At 43.3% G+C, this 14,634-nt stretch overlaps 1 protein-coding gene across 3 annotated transcripts in view; it reads right to left on the minus strand.

Annotated features, from left to right (window-relative positions):
* LONRF2 (LON peptidase N-terminal domain and ring finger 2) overlaps positions 1-14,634 on the minus strand; it is a 35,355-nt gene that overhangs the window by 14,592 nt on the left and 6,129 nt on the right. For all 3 annotated transcript variants that reach the window (XR_007207836.1, XM_048325674.1, XM_048325665.1), the window contains exons 2-4: positions 4,900-5,018; positions 1,513-1,635; positions 414-575 (exon numbers count right to left, since the gene is read on the minus strand). Coding sequence is in view for 2 of the 3 variants with exons in the window: in XM_048325674.1 (XP_048181631.1) it covers positions 414-575; positions 1,513-1,635; positions 4,900-5,018 (404 nt within the window). In the remaining variant the exon portion in view is untranslated. The remainder of the gene's footprint in view (positions 1-413; positions 576-1,512; positions 1,636-4,899; positions 5,019-14,634) is intronic.

Raw genomic sequence — 14,634 nt, forward strand, 5'->3', positions numbered from 1 at the left:
GAGACAATTTTGTTCTGCTTTTACCTATTAGTTTTATCAGCAATAGATCAATGTTCCCACAATGAGCCTAGCAATGAAGAAAGGTCTGTATCAAAGGTCACTTCCCAGTTGCATGAAGCTCTCCCTACAGTGCCTGTCTCTAGAAATTATGTTCCTGTCATACCAGATCTTCAGTGGAAAAACCCACAACTACAACTGACCCCCACGTGAAGGCATCACATTGTTTTCTGAACAAAAAGGTTCGCTCTCTTATTCTTCTGAGGAAGTACATCCCAATAAGAGATCCAACAGCAATGGAAAGAACAGGCTTACCATGAAAGTAAGTGCCTACATGGGTGCAGACAATGTCACACAGATCAGAAAGATCCATGTGCTACTTTTGGTATTTTTATGTTGAACACTTTTTGCTTTACCTTTGAGGACCCAGCAACAGAGTTATCTTCCACAGCTGACTGTGTGTTTATGCTACTCAGAAACGCAGGTTTCAATCTTGTATGGGATGTTCGACTAGAGAAAGGTGCTGTTAGACTATCATGCACATTTTCAAAGGCTGGGAAAAACATCTCACACATTATCTAGTTAATTAGGAGAGAAAAAAAAAAAGAAAAAGTAATAATTACAACATAGATATTTATGTTCGTGTGAACACAGATACACAAACTTCACAGTTTCTAGATGCAAAGAAGCTTGCAACATCCAGGACATCCTGCATTCCCCAGTGCCCATGGGAAACCTGAATGGCAGTCCCCACCACAGTCACATTCCAAGGTGCTCTTCTGGTGCCCTCCTCCCTTACCAAAGGCTTCTGCTCCCCAAGAGCATCCAGGGCAGCAGTCTGTTGCATCGTTCTCCTGACCTACCCATCTCCATTTTGACACTCAGACCCTGCCTCCAGAAGTCTTTAGACCATGGTCTTCCATCAAAACCAGTTAACAGAGATGTGTTTAAACACTCCTTGTGCTCTTCACCCATCTCCTCCATCCTCAAGCAGATTTAACCCCTAGCTTAAAGCTGTGTAGAGTCTGTTGCCCCTCTCACCAGTCCCCACCAAGCATCTTGCCAAATCCTCGTTTCATTTTTATAAAAAGCTGCCCGTATGGATGGTCACAGAGAACCTGATGATGGGCTGTTAGCACTTAATGTGTCTAACTTCCCATAAGGGACAAAATGCTACGAAGACTGCAGGATTTTTCCAGGACAGGGCAGCACACAGTCTCCTCTTCTCAGTCCTCTGCCACTTCCCACATGAAAGTAACTTTCTGATGGGTACTAAAATTAGCAACCTCAAGCCTACACAGTGGAATTCACAAATATATAATCCCTCTGGTTGAGGCATCAACTAAACCCAAGAGGTGCCTCACATAGCATAATGCTAAAAAGGGTTATTGGAGCATCTACTGAATCAAAACTATCCTTTGGGTGTTTACTATCACCTGAAATACCATTAATTTTACTTGGCTGTGGGATTAAAAGCAGCACAATGGCCAAGTAGCCAGTAAATACATTTTATACCTTTTGGGCTTCTTTCTTCATTGAGCTCCATTCAGGATTTAAGGCAACACAATAAAGAAACTCCTTCAATGCTTCCTCAGTCCTTTCCAATCCAGAAAGAGCTTTTGCTTTCACATAATGGCCCTGTTCACACAAAGGAAATGTACAAATCTAGAGATCATTTCTGAAGTGGCAGCAAGACACCAGAAAACAAACCTGGAAGTTCACAGCATTCTGCAGGTGAAGAACAAGATGCTTTTTGGGTAACAACCTCTTTGATACATGTGACTGAAAGAAATTCAGTCCCTTCTGGTGCAAAAAGATTACCCAGGAGCCCTCTGCTGCATTATCCCTTGCCAAAGGCATTGCTCATTTCCTGAGAGAAGAGCTGGGAATGAAGAGGGGTATTTGTCTCCCCAGGGACAAAGTCTACTACACATCCCACTGTGCTTGGATACATCAGAGAACAGTTTCACATACCAGGACAAACTTAAAAAGTAATGCAGCTGCACAGAAAAGGCAGTGGGACAAGGCAGCCTGGAAGTGGCAGCTCAGAGAGTTCAGGATAGTCACTTCTCCTGGGTGTCTTACTAGGATAGTAAAATTATCTACAGAGACAATTTTTCACCTGTTTTATTTGGCCCAAAAACATAATGAATTTAGGGCAAGTTACCAATGCTTAACCTGAAGCATTTTAACCCACCCTACCTCTCCCATGTTCTGGACTCACACATCCACAGCCAACAGGTACGGGTAGCCAGCTTGGGAATAAATCCTATTTTACTTGTTACTAGTAGCAAGAGAGGAACACCTCGCCTCTGAACTTTCCTGCAGATATCAAACTACAGTTCTAATCTGACTATGGAAATTAGCTCCTTCACAATGAAAAGAAACTTAAGAGTGCATTTAAACATTTCCCTCTTGCTTATTAGACAGAAGTGTGCTCTACAAGCACCACCTCTGACCCAAGAGAACACCTCTAGCCTGTACTGAAAGTACAGCTTCATTCATCTAAGAGACTGGCTAGATAAGCAGATCCACTTTTCGTCCTTCGTAATAATGATGAAAGATCTGGTATCACATAATCTTCCTGAGCAGCTAACTCCCTCATTCTTTCAATACTGCTGTCCAAGCTGAGACCTGTTAAGATCTTTACCATTCCACTGGAATTGGAAGAAGAAGGCTCATGCCAAAAGCAAGTAGCAGGCACTGCATAGGCCAGGTTAATTAACAAAATTACCATTTGGTGACCTGTACAAGAAATCTCAGTACACTTCGATTCTCTCCAGGCGAGATACATTTTTCTTTTCCTCAATGAGGTAAGAAGAGAGATAGCGTGAGGCCTGACCCTGACCTTCTTACCTGGATGCTTGCACAGCCTCCATAAAACCTTTTACACACATGCCATCAGTGTCAGCATTACTTCACTGCACTGGGAAGCCTACAAGCTTGTTTGGACTCGTCCTTCAGAGCTGTAAGAGCAATGTCCTTATCCGACCTGCAAGAGAGGACTGAGCTGGGCTGTCCACAGACAAAGTACCTGAAGATCCAACACCAGGACTTAGGCCTAGGGACTAGAGAACCCTGTACTTCAGAGACTACTGCTGCCACCTTCCCTTTCCTATTTTCACATACCCCTGCCAAGCATCAAACCTGAAACTTGAAAGGGAGATCCAAGCAGGACCATGTGCAGCAGGCAGGAGGGCACCACTGTCTACCCTCCATATAAAAACACAACTGGAAAACACTCCCTGCCTTACAGAGTCTAAGGACCTGGTTTTCATAGCAACTGAAAAGAAACCAACTTATCTACAGCTCCAATAACTACAGCATATCAAGGAGTTTCACCAGTAACTCAGCAAGCTATTACATCTGTTATCAATATGCCAAAAGATACCACTTAGGTGAACACTTGCATCCTAGGAGCTACTCCCAGAATTAAGTCTAATTTTATGTTGGGTTTGTTTTTTTTAACTACACAGCAAATGTTTGAGCTAATCTCTGCCACTGGATGAGATGCTGCAATACACAAAACAAAGCAGATGCCCAGAACTCCTGGGGAACATGGATTCTGGGTCAGCACAGCTTATGTTGATGTCCTCACAAACATGAAAGCACAAGTGAAGTACGTCTGAGACACTGCTGGTTACGCCATGATGACAAATTTCATTTTCAATTAATGTTCTTCAGAGATGTGATTAATGAAACCTTTGTCCGCCTACGACTGACACATATCACATTTCCATGGATTCAGGCAAACAGAAGACATTTCAAGAAAACATCTGAACGTGCGTAATTCATTTTTCTCCCTCTGCACAGAAACCCAGCCGGCGTCACCCGAGGTGGGATTCCTGACTTCATGAGAAATTATCCGAGATAGAGAAGCAAACTGGATGCAGGGGAAGATTATTAACTGCCTTCCAACATGAAAGGTTTTAATGAGTGACAAGACAGATAGCCTTCAGAGACAATTCCCTAACTTGTCAGAGACTCGGTGTTGCAGACAGCACCTCTCTGCTTGCCCTGCATCATCCCTAACTGGGAATGGAGCACTAGATGCACAGCCCTGCTTGCTGAGGCAGAAGGTCAAGGCATTTATGCAACACCTCCTTAGTCTCCTTAGTCTCTGCCTAAAATCCTTCCACAATTCCCCATGCTATGCTCTCCCCAGAAAGCACGCAGAGGCTTTATCTGCTCAAACCTGTGTTGCAGTTTTGCTACTGATAGGAGAAGGACTGACTGCAGGTGTAATCCTAAGTGGGGTGAACTGTTGGACACCCAGTCTAGCTTCAGGCAACCAGTGGTAATGATGGGCACCATGTGTTTCTTCCATTTCTCTCTCCTAACATCAATCCTGATACTTGCTTCAAACTGCCCACTGCTCCTTGTAGCACCTCCTTTGGTTATGAAAAAAATTGCAACCCCTCTATGAAACACCATGACACAGGTAGACATCACAGATACGATATTTTAGGATTAAAGAGGGAAAGAAAATAATCCTGAAATAGAGTCTGGGTTGCTCCTCAAAAAAACACACTGGCCAGCAGGCTGTCAAAGCCACCCATTTCCATGGGACACATCATCCCAGAGAGACCTGCAGGGCCATCCTGGGCTGCCAGAGCCTTATGAACTGATTCTGCTGCCAAGCTGCAGCACAAACTGTAACAGATAAAAGGCACCAGCATGAACAAAACCACATCACCAGCAGCCCACCACCAAAATCCCACCAGCTGGACAGATTCTGAGGACCTTCCAGACTTGTTCTTTGAAGAACTTAGACATTTTTGGCCCTGTTAATGCCCCGATGTTCTTCCAACAACAGCCCCAGCAGCACCGTCCCCAGCACAGAGAGAAGCCCTGAGAAGAAGCAGTTTTCATTTTGGTCTTTACAAGAGGCAAGCACCGTACCGCAGGCCAGTGGGGCTTGTTTCGGCAGAGGATGTCCGCGTCGTGAAGAGCTTGCTGGTAGTTTTTCATCAACGTACAGAGTTCTGCCCGCTGTGCTATTAATGAACACTTGCAAGGAGCTGGAAAACAAAAACAGTTGCAAGGAACTTCATTAAAAGAAGTACCAGGACATGTTAATATAGTAACCTCATATGCAGCCACCATAACCAAAAAAATCACTACTTCACACCCATTACATTTATACTCTCCTGTAATGGAAAAAGAGGCAATTCCTTCATTCTTTCCTGCTTAAAATATATTCTTCTCACCCTGAAGCAATCTCTGTGTTTTATCTAGCAGGACATATTTCATATTCACAAAGAGGATGCCACTGCTCTTCTCCTCATCTTGCTTACATGACACTTTAGAAAGCAAAAAGAAAAAAGCTGCAAGTGTTTCTACCCTCAGCGTGGAGGAAGAAATCACCAATGCAGGACTTCAGCTAAAGTGTTCCTGGAAGCCATTAAATAACAAAAATGCACGCAGCCTTTGCACTTCATATCCGCTTGCCTTCCCGAAGGCAAGCAAACCTCTCATGATCATACACCTTGCCTCCACAAATTCATGAATCATTCAGTTCACACAGATTATGAACTTCCCAGACATTATTATTCTGTCCTTTCCTAAGGTCTCTGGAACACATTTTAATTTCACAGAACCACAGAAAAACTGGCTGATCCATGTTCAGCCTGTCCACCAAGACCCCCAGCTCTCTTCGCAGATCTGCTGTCTAGTCCAGCCCATCCTGTTGCACAGGGTTGTTGTGTCCCAGCTGCACCTGCCTTTGCAAAAGTAGGCAAGGCTGGTCAGCCCATGCCCCAGGTTGTTGGTTTGAATGGCAGCCCTGCCCCCCAGCACATGAATCACTTCTTCCTCTCCCAGTCTTGTGCCACAGACAAACTTGCTGACAGCATGCTCTTCCCTGTGATGGAAGGTGTTAATAAGGTGCTGAACGGTGTCAACCCCATTACCAACACCTGGGCAACACCACTGGCAGCCATCCGCCCAGCACGTCTCAAGCCATTAGGCACCACCTCATGCCCCTAATGGTCCAGTCAATTCTCCACCTCCCTGCCACAACTTCCCCAGCTCAGCAAGGACACTGCAGCAGGCTGCGGCAGCATCCTTGCAAAACACACACTAAGTCCCAAATAATGCTCTGCTTTTGTTCACTAGAACAGTTATGTTATTTTAGGTGATGAGATTTATGAGAGATTTACTCTTGGTCACTGTTGACCTTCATGTACTGGGAGAGGCCTCCGGAAGGCTGGAAGGTGGCTGCTTGCAGCTAAGTGCAGTAATCCTTTCCCAAATGTGAGCTGGTTAAAACTGTCAGAACTGGTAATAAACTTTACACAAGCTCTAAGGTGTGCTGAGACACAGTATCACATTTCTGCAAATTTTAACTTCACATCCAAACTAGCTCTCCCAAGGCTTTTCCACCAAGTGTCACCTTATGCATGTTCACACACAGGGCTCCTGTCTCCATACCTCTCCTGCTCTCTTCAGCCTGATTTGGCTTCACTGTTTGGATCTCACTTCAGCACCAGCATCCTAAACATGCCCTCGGTAAGAACACATTGCCCATACACAGCCCAGGTACAAACACATCTGCATGGACACAGAGTGAGTACAACTGCTGCAGGTGCCACCACTTATTAAATTCAAGCACCTACCAGGAGGGATGGCCCAACACCACATCCCCCTCACACCTCCCCCCCCTTGGGCTGATGCTCCTGCTTGTGCGGCAAACCAGGCTCATGTGCTTGCACTGGGAACCAGAGCAAAGAATCAATTGCCTGAAAGTTAATTCAATAGCTGTGGCTGTTGTTGAGGAGGACATAAAAGCCACACTAGTCATAATCCATAGTCAAAAAAGGTAGAAAGATTTTTTATTTTCTCTACTGCTATTCTTATACCTGTTCACAATGGCTGTGGCCTAATGTAAGATTGGCTGCTTAGCAAACAATGACAAGGCTGTCTAACAATGACCATTCAGGCAGTAAACAATCAGCTATACAAGTAAAAGTATAGTTGCTACATATTATCCACAAGTTCTTCCTTGTACACTCTCAATGTCCCACAAGAAGAACATCCTCCCCTTGTGTCCAGAACATCTTCTCTTATTGGTATCTTCTTAGCCTTCTCTGTGAGTTTTACTAAAGCTGCAGAATTTCACTGTAATATTCTCACAAGTAAATTCTGACTCTGTGAGAATTTCAGTCCAGCTATCAATCTCATCAAATAGCAACAAATAAATAGAAAGGTTTAAGAGGATCGGTTTCCCCTTGGCTAGTTCACTGTACAGCCACGCAAACTTGAGTGCCAGGACACTGGATGAGAAGGAAAGAAGCAGCAAGGAGTGTTGCCTTTTTTGGCTGTAGTGTGGACTGACGACAGATATACTAACTGCAGAACAACAGATCCGGGCTGATGCTTCCCCACTGGTCTCAGACAGTGACAGCTAGAGACTACACTTAAAGAGCTCTAAAAAAGCTCACATGTTAATAAGGTGCTGGGGTTCTGTGCTGTTTTTTGCTTGTGTGGTTTTGTCATGGTTTGTTGAGGGGTTTTTTTAACTACTACACGTGCAGACTGCTGCATGGAGTGACCCACATTTCTACCTAATAGTTTTTTAAAAGACGGCAAGTTAAATAAAATCGAAAGCAATTAATCTAAGATCTCCAAGCAAGTTTTTTTTCTTTTAGCAGATGCTCAAATATGAAACTATTTAGTTTAGCTGCATTTGAACAGTAAGTAATGCATACTTTGTATTTCCATCTTTGTCTGCTCTAGGGTATCCAGGTTCAGGGTATGCAGAGGGAGGTAGAAGCAGCAAGAAGTTAGGTACCTCAACAGAAAGCAGGGTGTGGGGTGGGGAGGTATTTCTGGCACCATAGGGAAAGGAAGCAGTATGAGATTAGGGGGCAAAGCAAGTCAGCTTGCTGCTTCTGTTCACTACTGCACATTTTAACCACACTGATGCTTTCCAGCACTCTTCAGAATGGTTCGTACATCCAACAAACCCAGAGAGAGAACAGCTTCATCAGCTCCTTTTCAGGAACTTGTCTTCAGTGCAAACGTTTTAAGCAAAAAAAAGCCATCGCAGAGCACAACACTGTGGCAAAGGCTGCAGATCCTCCTGAAGCACAGTCCAAAGGGTCTCACAATATGAAAAGAAAATAAACCAACATGGAGGCAAGCCAGAAAAAGCTACATGTACTCAGGGCTCATACCTCTCCTTCACTGAGACTCAGTCAGAAAGCATAAGGTGTGGCCGGCCCATCTTAATGAGTAACTGGCAAGGAATGTTTAGTTAACTGAGAGAAAGGATAAAAAACCCCAACAAACCAAACAGCTTTGCTAAAGAGAACAGCATTTATGAGGCCATACTGTAACAGGTCTTCTACAAGGAGATGAAGTATCTAGACTAGATGCCATAGCTAGAGTGGTGCCCAGCCACCTCCATTCAGGCTCACCTCCCTCACAGAGCAAGCAGTGCAGCCTGAAATCTTACTGGCTCTACACCCAACCAATGCATTCCTAATTCCCAGCCTCCTGCTATCAGCAGGACTGTCCCAGGAGGGTCCACATCTCATCAGGGCAAAGCTAGATGGACTGAAACCTCATTCTTTGTCAGTGGAACTGAGGCATCAGCTGGCTGACTCCAATTCAGGGTGCACGTGGAAGTGGGACGAAAAAGTGAATATCCAGCTGCAGCCTAAATAACTACAGTGTTTCTTGTAAGCGCCATGATATCGAATTGTTCCATGCCACAGTAAATGCTGTGATGAAAATAATTAGTCACAGAAGGTGGCAAGAGAGGCCTTGAGGGTGTACAGAGTTTGTGAATACTGCTAGATGCCAGTATACAAGGATGCCAGTGTTCAAGGCCAGGCTGGACAATGCCTCGAGCCCCCCAACCCAGTGGTCTAGCGGAAAGTGTCCTGGCCCATGGCAGGACCATGAAAGGTCCCTTTCAACTCTGTAACATTTTGACTCTACAGTATTTGCAATTAAAAAAAAAAAACCAACCCAAAAAACAAACCCGAAGAAACAATCCCAAAAGAAAAAACTGCACAATAGTAGTCAAAAGTTTGTTTTAAAATAAGGCACTCATTCTCTCTTCTGGAGATAAAGAGCAGGGGGAAAAAAGATTTCTTTTATGAAATGACTTATTATTTCAGGCCAAATTAAAAAAGAAAAGTGTAGAAAATTTTACTGTTTCCACAACACCAGCAGATGGCATTTTGTGAATCCAACTCCTCCTGGGAATCCACAGCTGCACAGCAAAATTTATGTCCTTGTCAGCATCAGGGATGCAGTACTGAGGCTCCCAGGATCTGCAGCTCCAGGCAGCTGGGACACAGAGACTTCCTCCAAGACACAAGTCCTGGAAGTCTTCCCAAGCATCTCCCTTCCCCCCAGCCATAATCTCACTGTACCAGACAAACCCTGGCCCATACAGGGCCCAGAACAGACACATGTTTGGGTCTTTGCCTCCTGGACCCTCCTTTGGACCACCAAATATTGCCTATTCTGAGTGTGGTTGTCAACTTGGATTTCTCCAAAATCAATAATTTTCCTCTCACCTTTGTGCTCATCTGCATGTTTGTTACACTGTGCTTTTACTTATGCAGAAGCTAACACCCAAAATTACTTTTCCAGATATGCCCAAGTATTCAAGCTTTTAAAAAAACTATTCTGTTGAGTTTGGAAGGTTGGTAGGACAACAGGGCTCCACAAAATTTCCTTGTGCCAGGAAGGCAGTTAGAGCAATTACGAGAATTTGCCCAACTGAGCGCAGATGATGATAGAAGTTTTACTGTAATAAACTACACTGCCATTTCTTCCAGGAACTCAGAACAGAAAGAACAAGCTTAAAGTTGCTAGAACTCTCTAATTCTCCTTAGCTAACAATTCTTTGTAGAAAATCGCATCTTATTCGCACATATCTCAATACTAAGCACATTTCCTTGAAGGCATGAGCAGAACTGAAACAGTGTCATCACAAACACCTTTCAGTCTTGCTTTTAAGAGTCAGCCTGCACAGTATTTCAGCAGAAACTTCTCTCACATTTTAAAGAAACTTCTGCCCTGGAAAGAGAAAGAAATTTGGCTTGTTTTGCTACATTATGCATTTAGTTCTGAACAATCCAGTACTGAAAGCCTTTTAATAAGCTTGAAAAATAATATGAAGCATGTATCTTCATTTCAGTGAGAAATTAGCAAGTTCTAGTAAATAACTGAATAGCAAATTAGCTTTTCTCCTCCAAACTTCATGTAAGCATGACAAGTCCACGCACAGAAAATGGAGGCACAGAATGTTTGGTAGGGGAAAAGGGGGTGGCAAAGAGAAAGGGGCAGTTTAGATAAAATAATTAGCAGAAGTAATAAAGACATTCAAGACATTAAAATAAAACTTCATTTCACAGCAAAGATGGAAACCAGGGTCAGCTTCCCAAACCTGATTATGGAGGGCAATGAACATGACCACATACCTGCAATCAGCAAACCCATGTTTTCTAAATCATCAGTCTACCTTAACTGGATTAACAGCTGGACTTTAAAAAGTATACATACTTTCTGAATATTATGGCTTTTCTTCCTTGCATTTACATCACCGGCATCTTCCTGAAGTGATCAAAGACCCCAGAGAAAACATGCAAGAGCTTTTAGCGCACAGAGAATGCAATAAAAGATGGCTCTTCCTCCAGAAATCTACTTGTGCAACCAAGCACCCTTCCACTGCACTTACAAGGCAGGCACTTGTGAACAGTACTCTGCAGGCAAATGTAACACCCATTTCCCCTGGGGGACCAAGGGATCAACACTGGCAGACAGTAGTGTATGGCCTTAGGAACTCTTGAAATAGACTGTGGTGAGGATGAGGAGCTCAGGGCACCACCATCCTCCACTTGGAGCCTGTGCCACCAATTTTTAGGAAGACGTAATTTTAAGATTGAACTCATTTCTTTCCGGCCTCTGTATTTTGCTGTCCAAAAGCCCAGGCTTAAGAACACAGATCTTGCAGTGTGCTGAACAAAATGCTTTAGATTCTAAGCAGTTTTATTTCAGGCTCAGTAAGTCCTCAGCTAGGAAGCTCCGTATGTTATTTAAAGCTGGACTGTCATCACTGCTAAGCACAGCTAATCACTATACCCACCATTACTCAGGAGAAACACTGTGAGGGAAGTTGTATGCTACCCAGAAGAGCTGCTACAGATGATGCAGCTAACTTTGCACCCTCGCTTTTGTGCTGTACCTTTGGCCTCATGAGGCAGAAGCATGCCAGACCAATTACATTAATGTACAGTTTAGTCTGCATGCCCACAACTCCAAAGCCAATGATAACCTTCTTCCCAAACCCGTAAGTCATGAATTGCAACAGCAAAGTCCCAAATTCAAGAATGTCCCAGCACAGAGTTAAGTGTAATATATTAGACCATTGCTCCCTCCTATGCAAATCCCAATCTTTCAACACTCTGCTAGATGTCTGCTACTCTTTCCAGGTAATATAGCATGAAGCAACACTCCCTCCCAGTATTTTCAGTTCCCATTCTACCCTTTGGACATTTGGGCTGCTTCACGTGATGTACCCCAAGTCCATCTATGGCCTCTTAGCACTAGTATAATAAAAGCAGTAAGTACACAAATATGACTCATTTTTCAATGCTTACTAATTCACCCAGGACTTAGTTCAAGGCTGGGAAAGGTTTCCTACCAAGCCTCAGTCAGAATGGAATTATCCTCTCACACAGCAGGTACAGAGACTGCCTCAAATCAAGATATCTACAGATCAAAGTATGATATAACAAACAAGATTCAAAATCAAAACCAAGAACCTCAAGGGGTCAACCCCCTGCCAGATGTCCAAAGCACCCAAGGAAAAGTTCTGACCCGCCCAAAGAAACAGGGACCTATGCTAGGTGCACAAGAACCTGTGACTGCAAGGAGACTCCAAAGACACCACTGTAATTCGCAGACAGGCAGGGCCAGCCAAGTAGGTCTCCCACGATCACAGTTTAACAAGATAAATTTACAGCCAGATATTCTATCATAAAACTGCTGTCACCAGCGACAACCTAGTTGCCTTCTTTGACATGATTAGTACATAAGCTACATTTCTACAAGTTACCCTTCAGGTCTTTTTAAGCTCTTTTTCCAGTTAAAGCTTGTTTCAGAATTTCTGACTTTTGCAAAAAGGACCCTCTTGCTTCTCAGTTACTACCTCACCCCTTCTGTCCTCAAATAGAGTGATCACTTACTATATTTGCAAAAAGAAAAGAGTACTGCAATATCCTACTAATTTTAAGATAAGGAAGCACGAGTCAGTTCTATAAATGTCTTCTCTCAAAAGCAAAAGACATTCTGTTATACTTTATCAAAGAAAAAAAGAAGAGTATGCTGTTTGAAGAGACTTCAAAAATTCTTCAAACTTTGATAAGTACATATAGTTCATTCTCGAGGATTGCTGAAGTAGTTCAATTATTTATAGGAAATTACATCTGGGTTACATACATGAAGGGGAAGGGGAAAATACAATTCTGTTCCATTTAAGATGGGGTAAGTTACATGAGCAATATTAATTACTTTCAAAAAAAACCAACACAAAAAACCAAAAACCCACAGCAAGACTGTCTACTGTACAGCATGATGCCTTCTTCCCTTCACCAGTGACGAATAAGCCTCCTGATCACCTTGGCTCTGGTCTTGCAGCTTGGCAAGAAGCAGACCCTCCTTCAGCAGACCCTCTGCAAGAAGGAAAAAAACTTCCAGAGATCCAGCTACAGGACCTGAGCACTCAACCACAAGCTCTGTACAAACCAAGAGTAACATGAGCTTCCACTCCAAACAACTTGACATGTTTCCAGTGGTGACATATATGAAGTATCTACTACTGTTTTTCAAGCACTAGTTCACAGTAAAACAGGGGGGAACGAGGTGGGGTGAGGGAGGCACTGAGGGGCAGAACTCTGCAAAATATTTCAAGTTTAAAAATAATGCTAGGATGACTGCAACACTCTCCAGGTAACCTTGACTCCTACTTTTACACATTCTTCTGTCTGTGTAGAACAGCACAAAGAGGTTTTGGAGACACACTTTAAGAGGATTCCAAGATATGATTTTAAAGATGGATGGGAAAGTTCCTTTTTTAGCACAACTCCTCTAAGCAGCAAGCAACTACTATTTTTTGTAGCAGGTAATTTCAGAAACACTACCTCTCTCATTCTTCTTTTAAAGTCACCTTCCTTTAGGAGTTACAAAATTAAATATTCTTCTGATAAATTATTAAAATGACTGAACCAGTTGCTGTTGCAGGAGTCATGACAGCTGTCTACCATGGCTTTTCTGTTGTTTTTGCTAAATGGCTGGTACAACATCAAAGATTTACTTCTTCACTACTTCAAACAGGAAAGTGTACTCAAGACCCTGTGAGGAAGGAAAATTTGGCCAACATCCTTTTTACCATATCAGGAAAAGACAAACGATCTTATCTTTTAATAGCAGCCTCCTAGAAATGGTGTACAAAAGAAGAGCCCATTAAAGTGTTCTAATACATATAATTCACATACAAGTCCATGTAGACACTCTCTAGCAGTATTCTTCGAATGAGACTTTGGGGCAAACACACCATTAACGAAGGCACAACTTTACAAAGCAGCAGAATTAATAAAACACATACAATGGCATCAGCCACCTCCATAAAAATTTAAGCACAGCTCTCTAAAGAGAGTTCAGTAGCTTCCCTTTACAGACCGGGACTCTGCTTCTTCTGCCCTGACCCAGGACTAACAGACGAATCCATCACCAGTCAGGGCTGCAGTAGGAAAGCACCTGAAGGCTGTTCCACCAAGTCCACCAAGAAATTCTGATCATCCTTTCTCCCTTATCTGAAACAACTCAGACATAGGCATGGAAGGAAAATGCCCAAGCAAGTTGTAGAAGTGGCTGCTCCTGGTCAACCTTGACAAGAACCTTTTTCCCATGAGAAAGTGCGTACCAAAGATCATCTGCAGCCATAAATACCTATGTGAGAATGTTTCAATTAAGTGGCCCAGAACACTGGGCCGTGGAGGCTCTGTGGGATGTGTGAGAGCGTCCGAGATAAAGTAGCAAGAAACATGGGTTCTGCCATTTCTTTGTATGATTGGTTAGTCTCTTACTTACTGGCTGCATAGCTTTGATGCTACAATCTGTAAACAAGAATCCTATAAATACTCCTGTGTGCTTAATAGAGATTCTGTTGACTTAGAACAGGGTCCATGTTTTTTCCAATCGCTTACACAAATTATTTCTGGGGCATGGCAGAATACTTGCCCATACTTATCTCATAGCTGTAAGCACTCAGTCTAACTCCAAGAATGCTTGGCTTGAAGTTTTATCTATGCCATGCTCTTCAAGAAGGAGTGCAACCCCACAACCTGTCATTTACCTAGCAGGAAAATCTACAGCAATTGTTCTTGAATCAACTTGCATTGAAGGTCTGTAGCTTCCCTTGTGTCTCTTTTCTACTGCCTCCTGGCCTGCCCCACCCCCTTAATTCAATTCTTACAACGAGAGAATGTGGAAAGCATCAGATAAATCTCCATTAATTGCTTGACCACAAAAGTAATTAGTGTTGAGCAGCCACAATAAGCTTTCTTTTGGATCAGACCAATTTATGGTGCTCATGCACTGGGATGAGGGGGGAGG

This window comes from Corvus hawaiiensis, chromosome 2 (assembly GCF_020740725.1).
Source record: "Corvus hawaiiensis isolate bCorHaw1 chromosome 2, bCorHaw1.pri.cur, whole genome shotgun sequence".
NCBI classification, from domain to species: domain Eukaryota; kingdom Metazoa; phylum Chordata; class Aves; order Passeriformes; family Corvidae; genus Corvus; species Corvus hawaiiensis.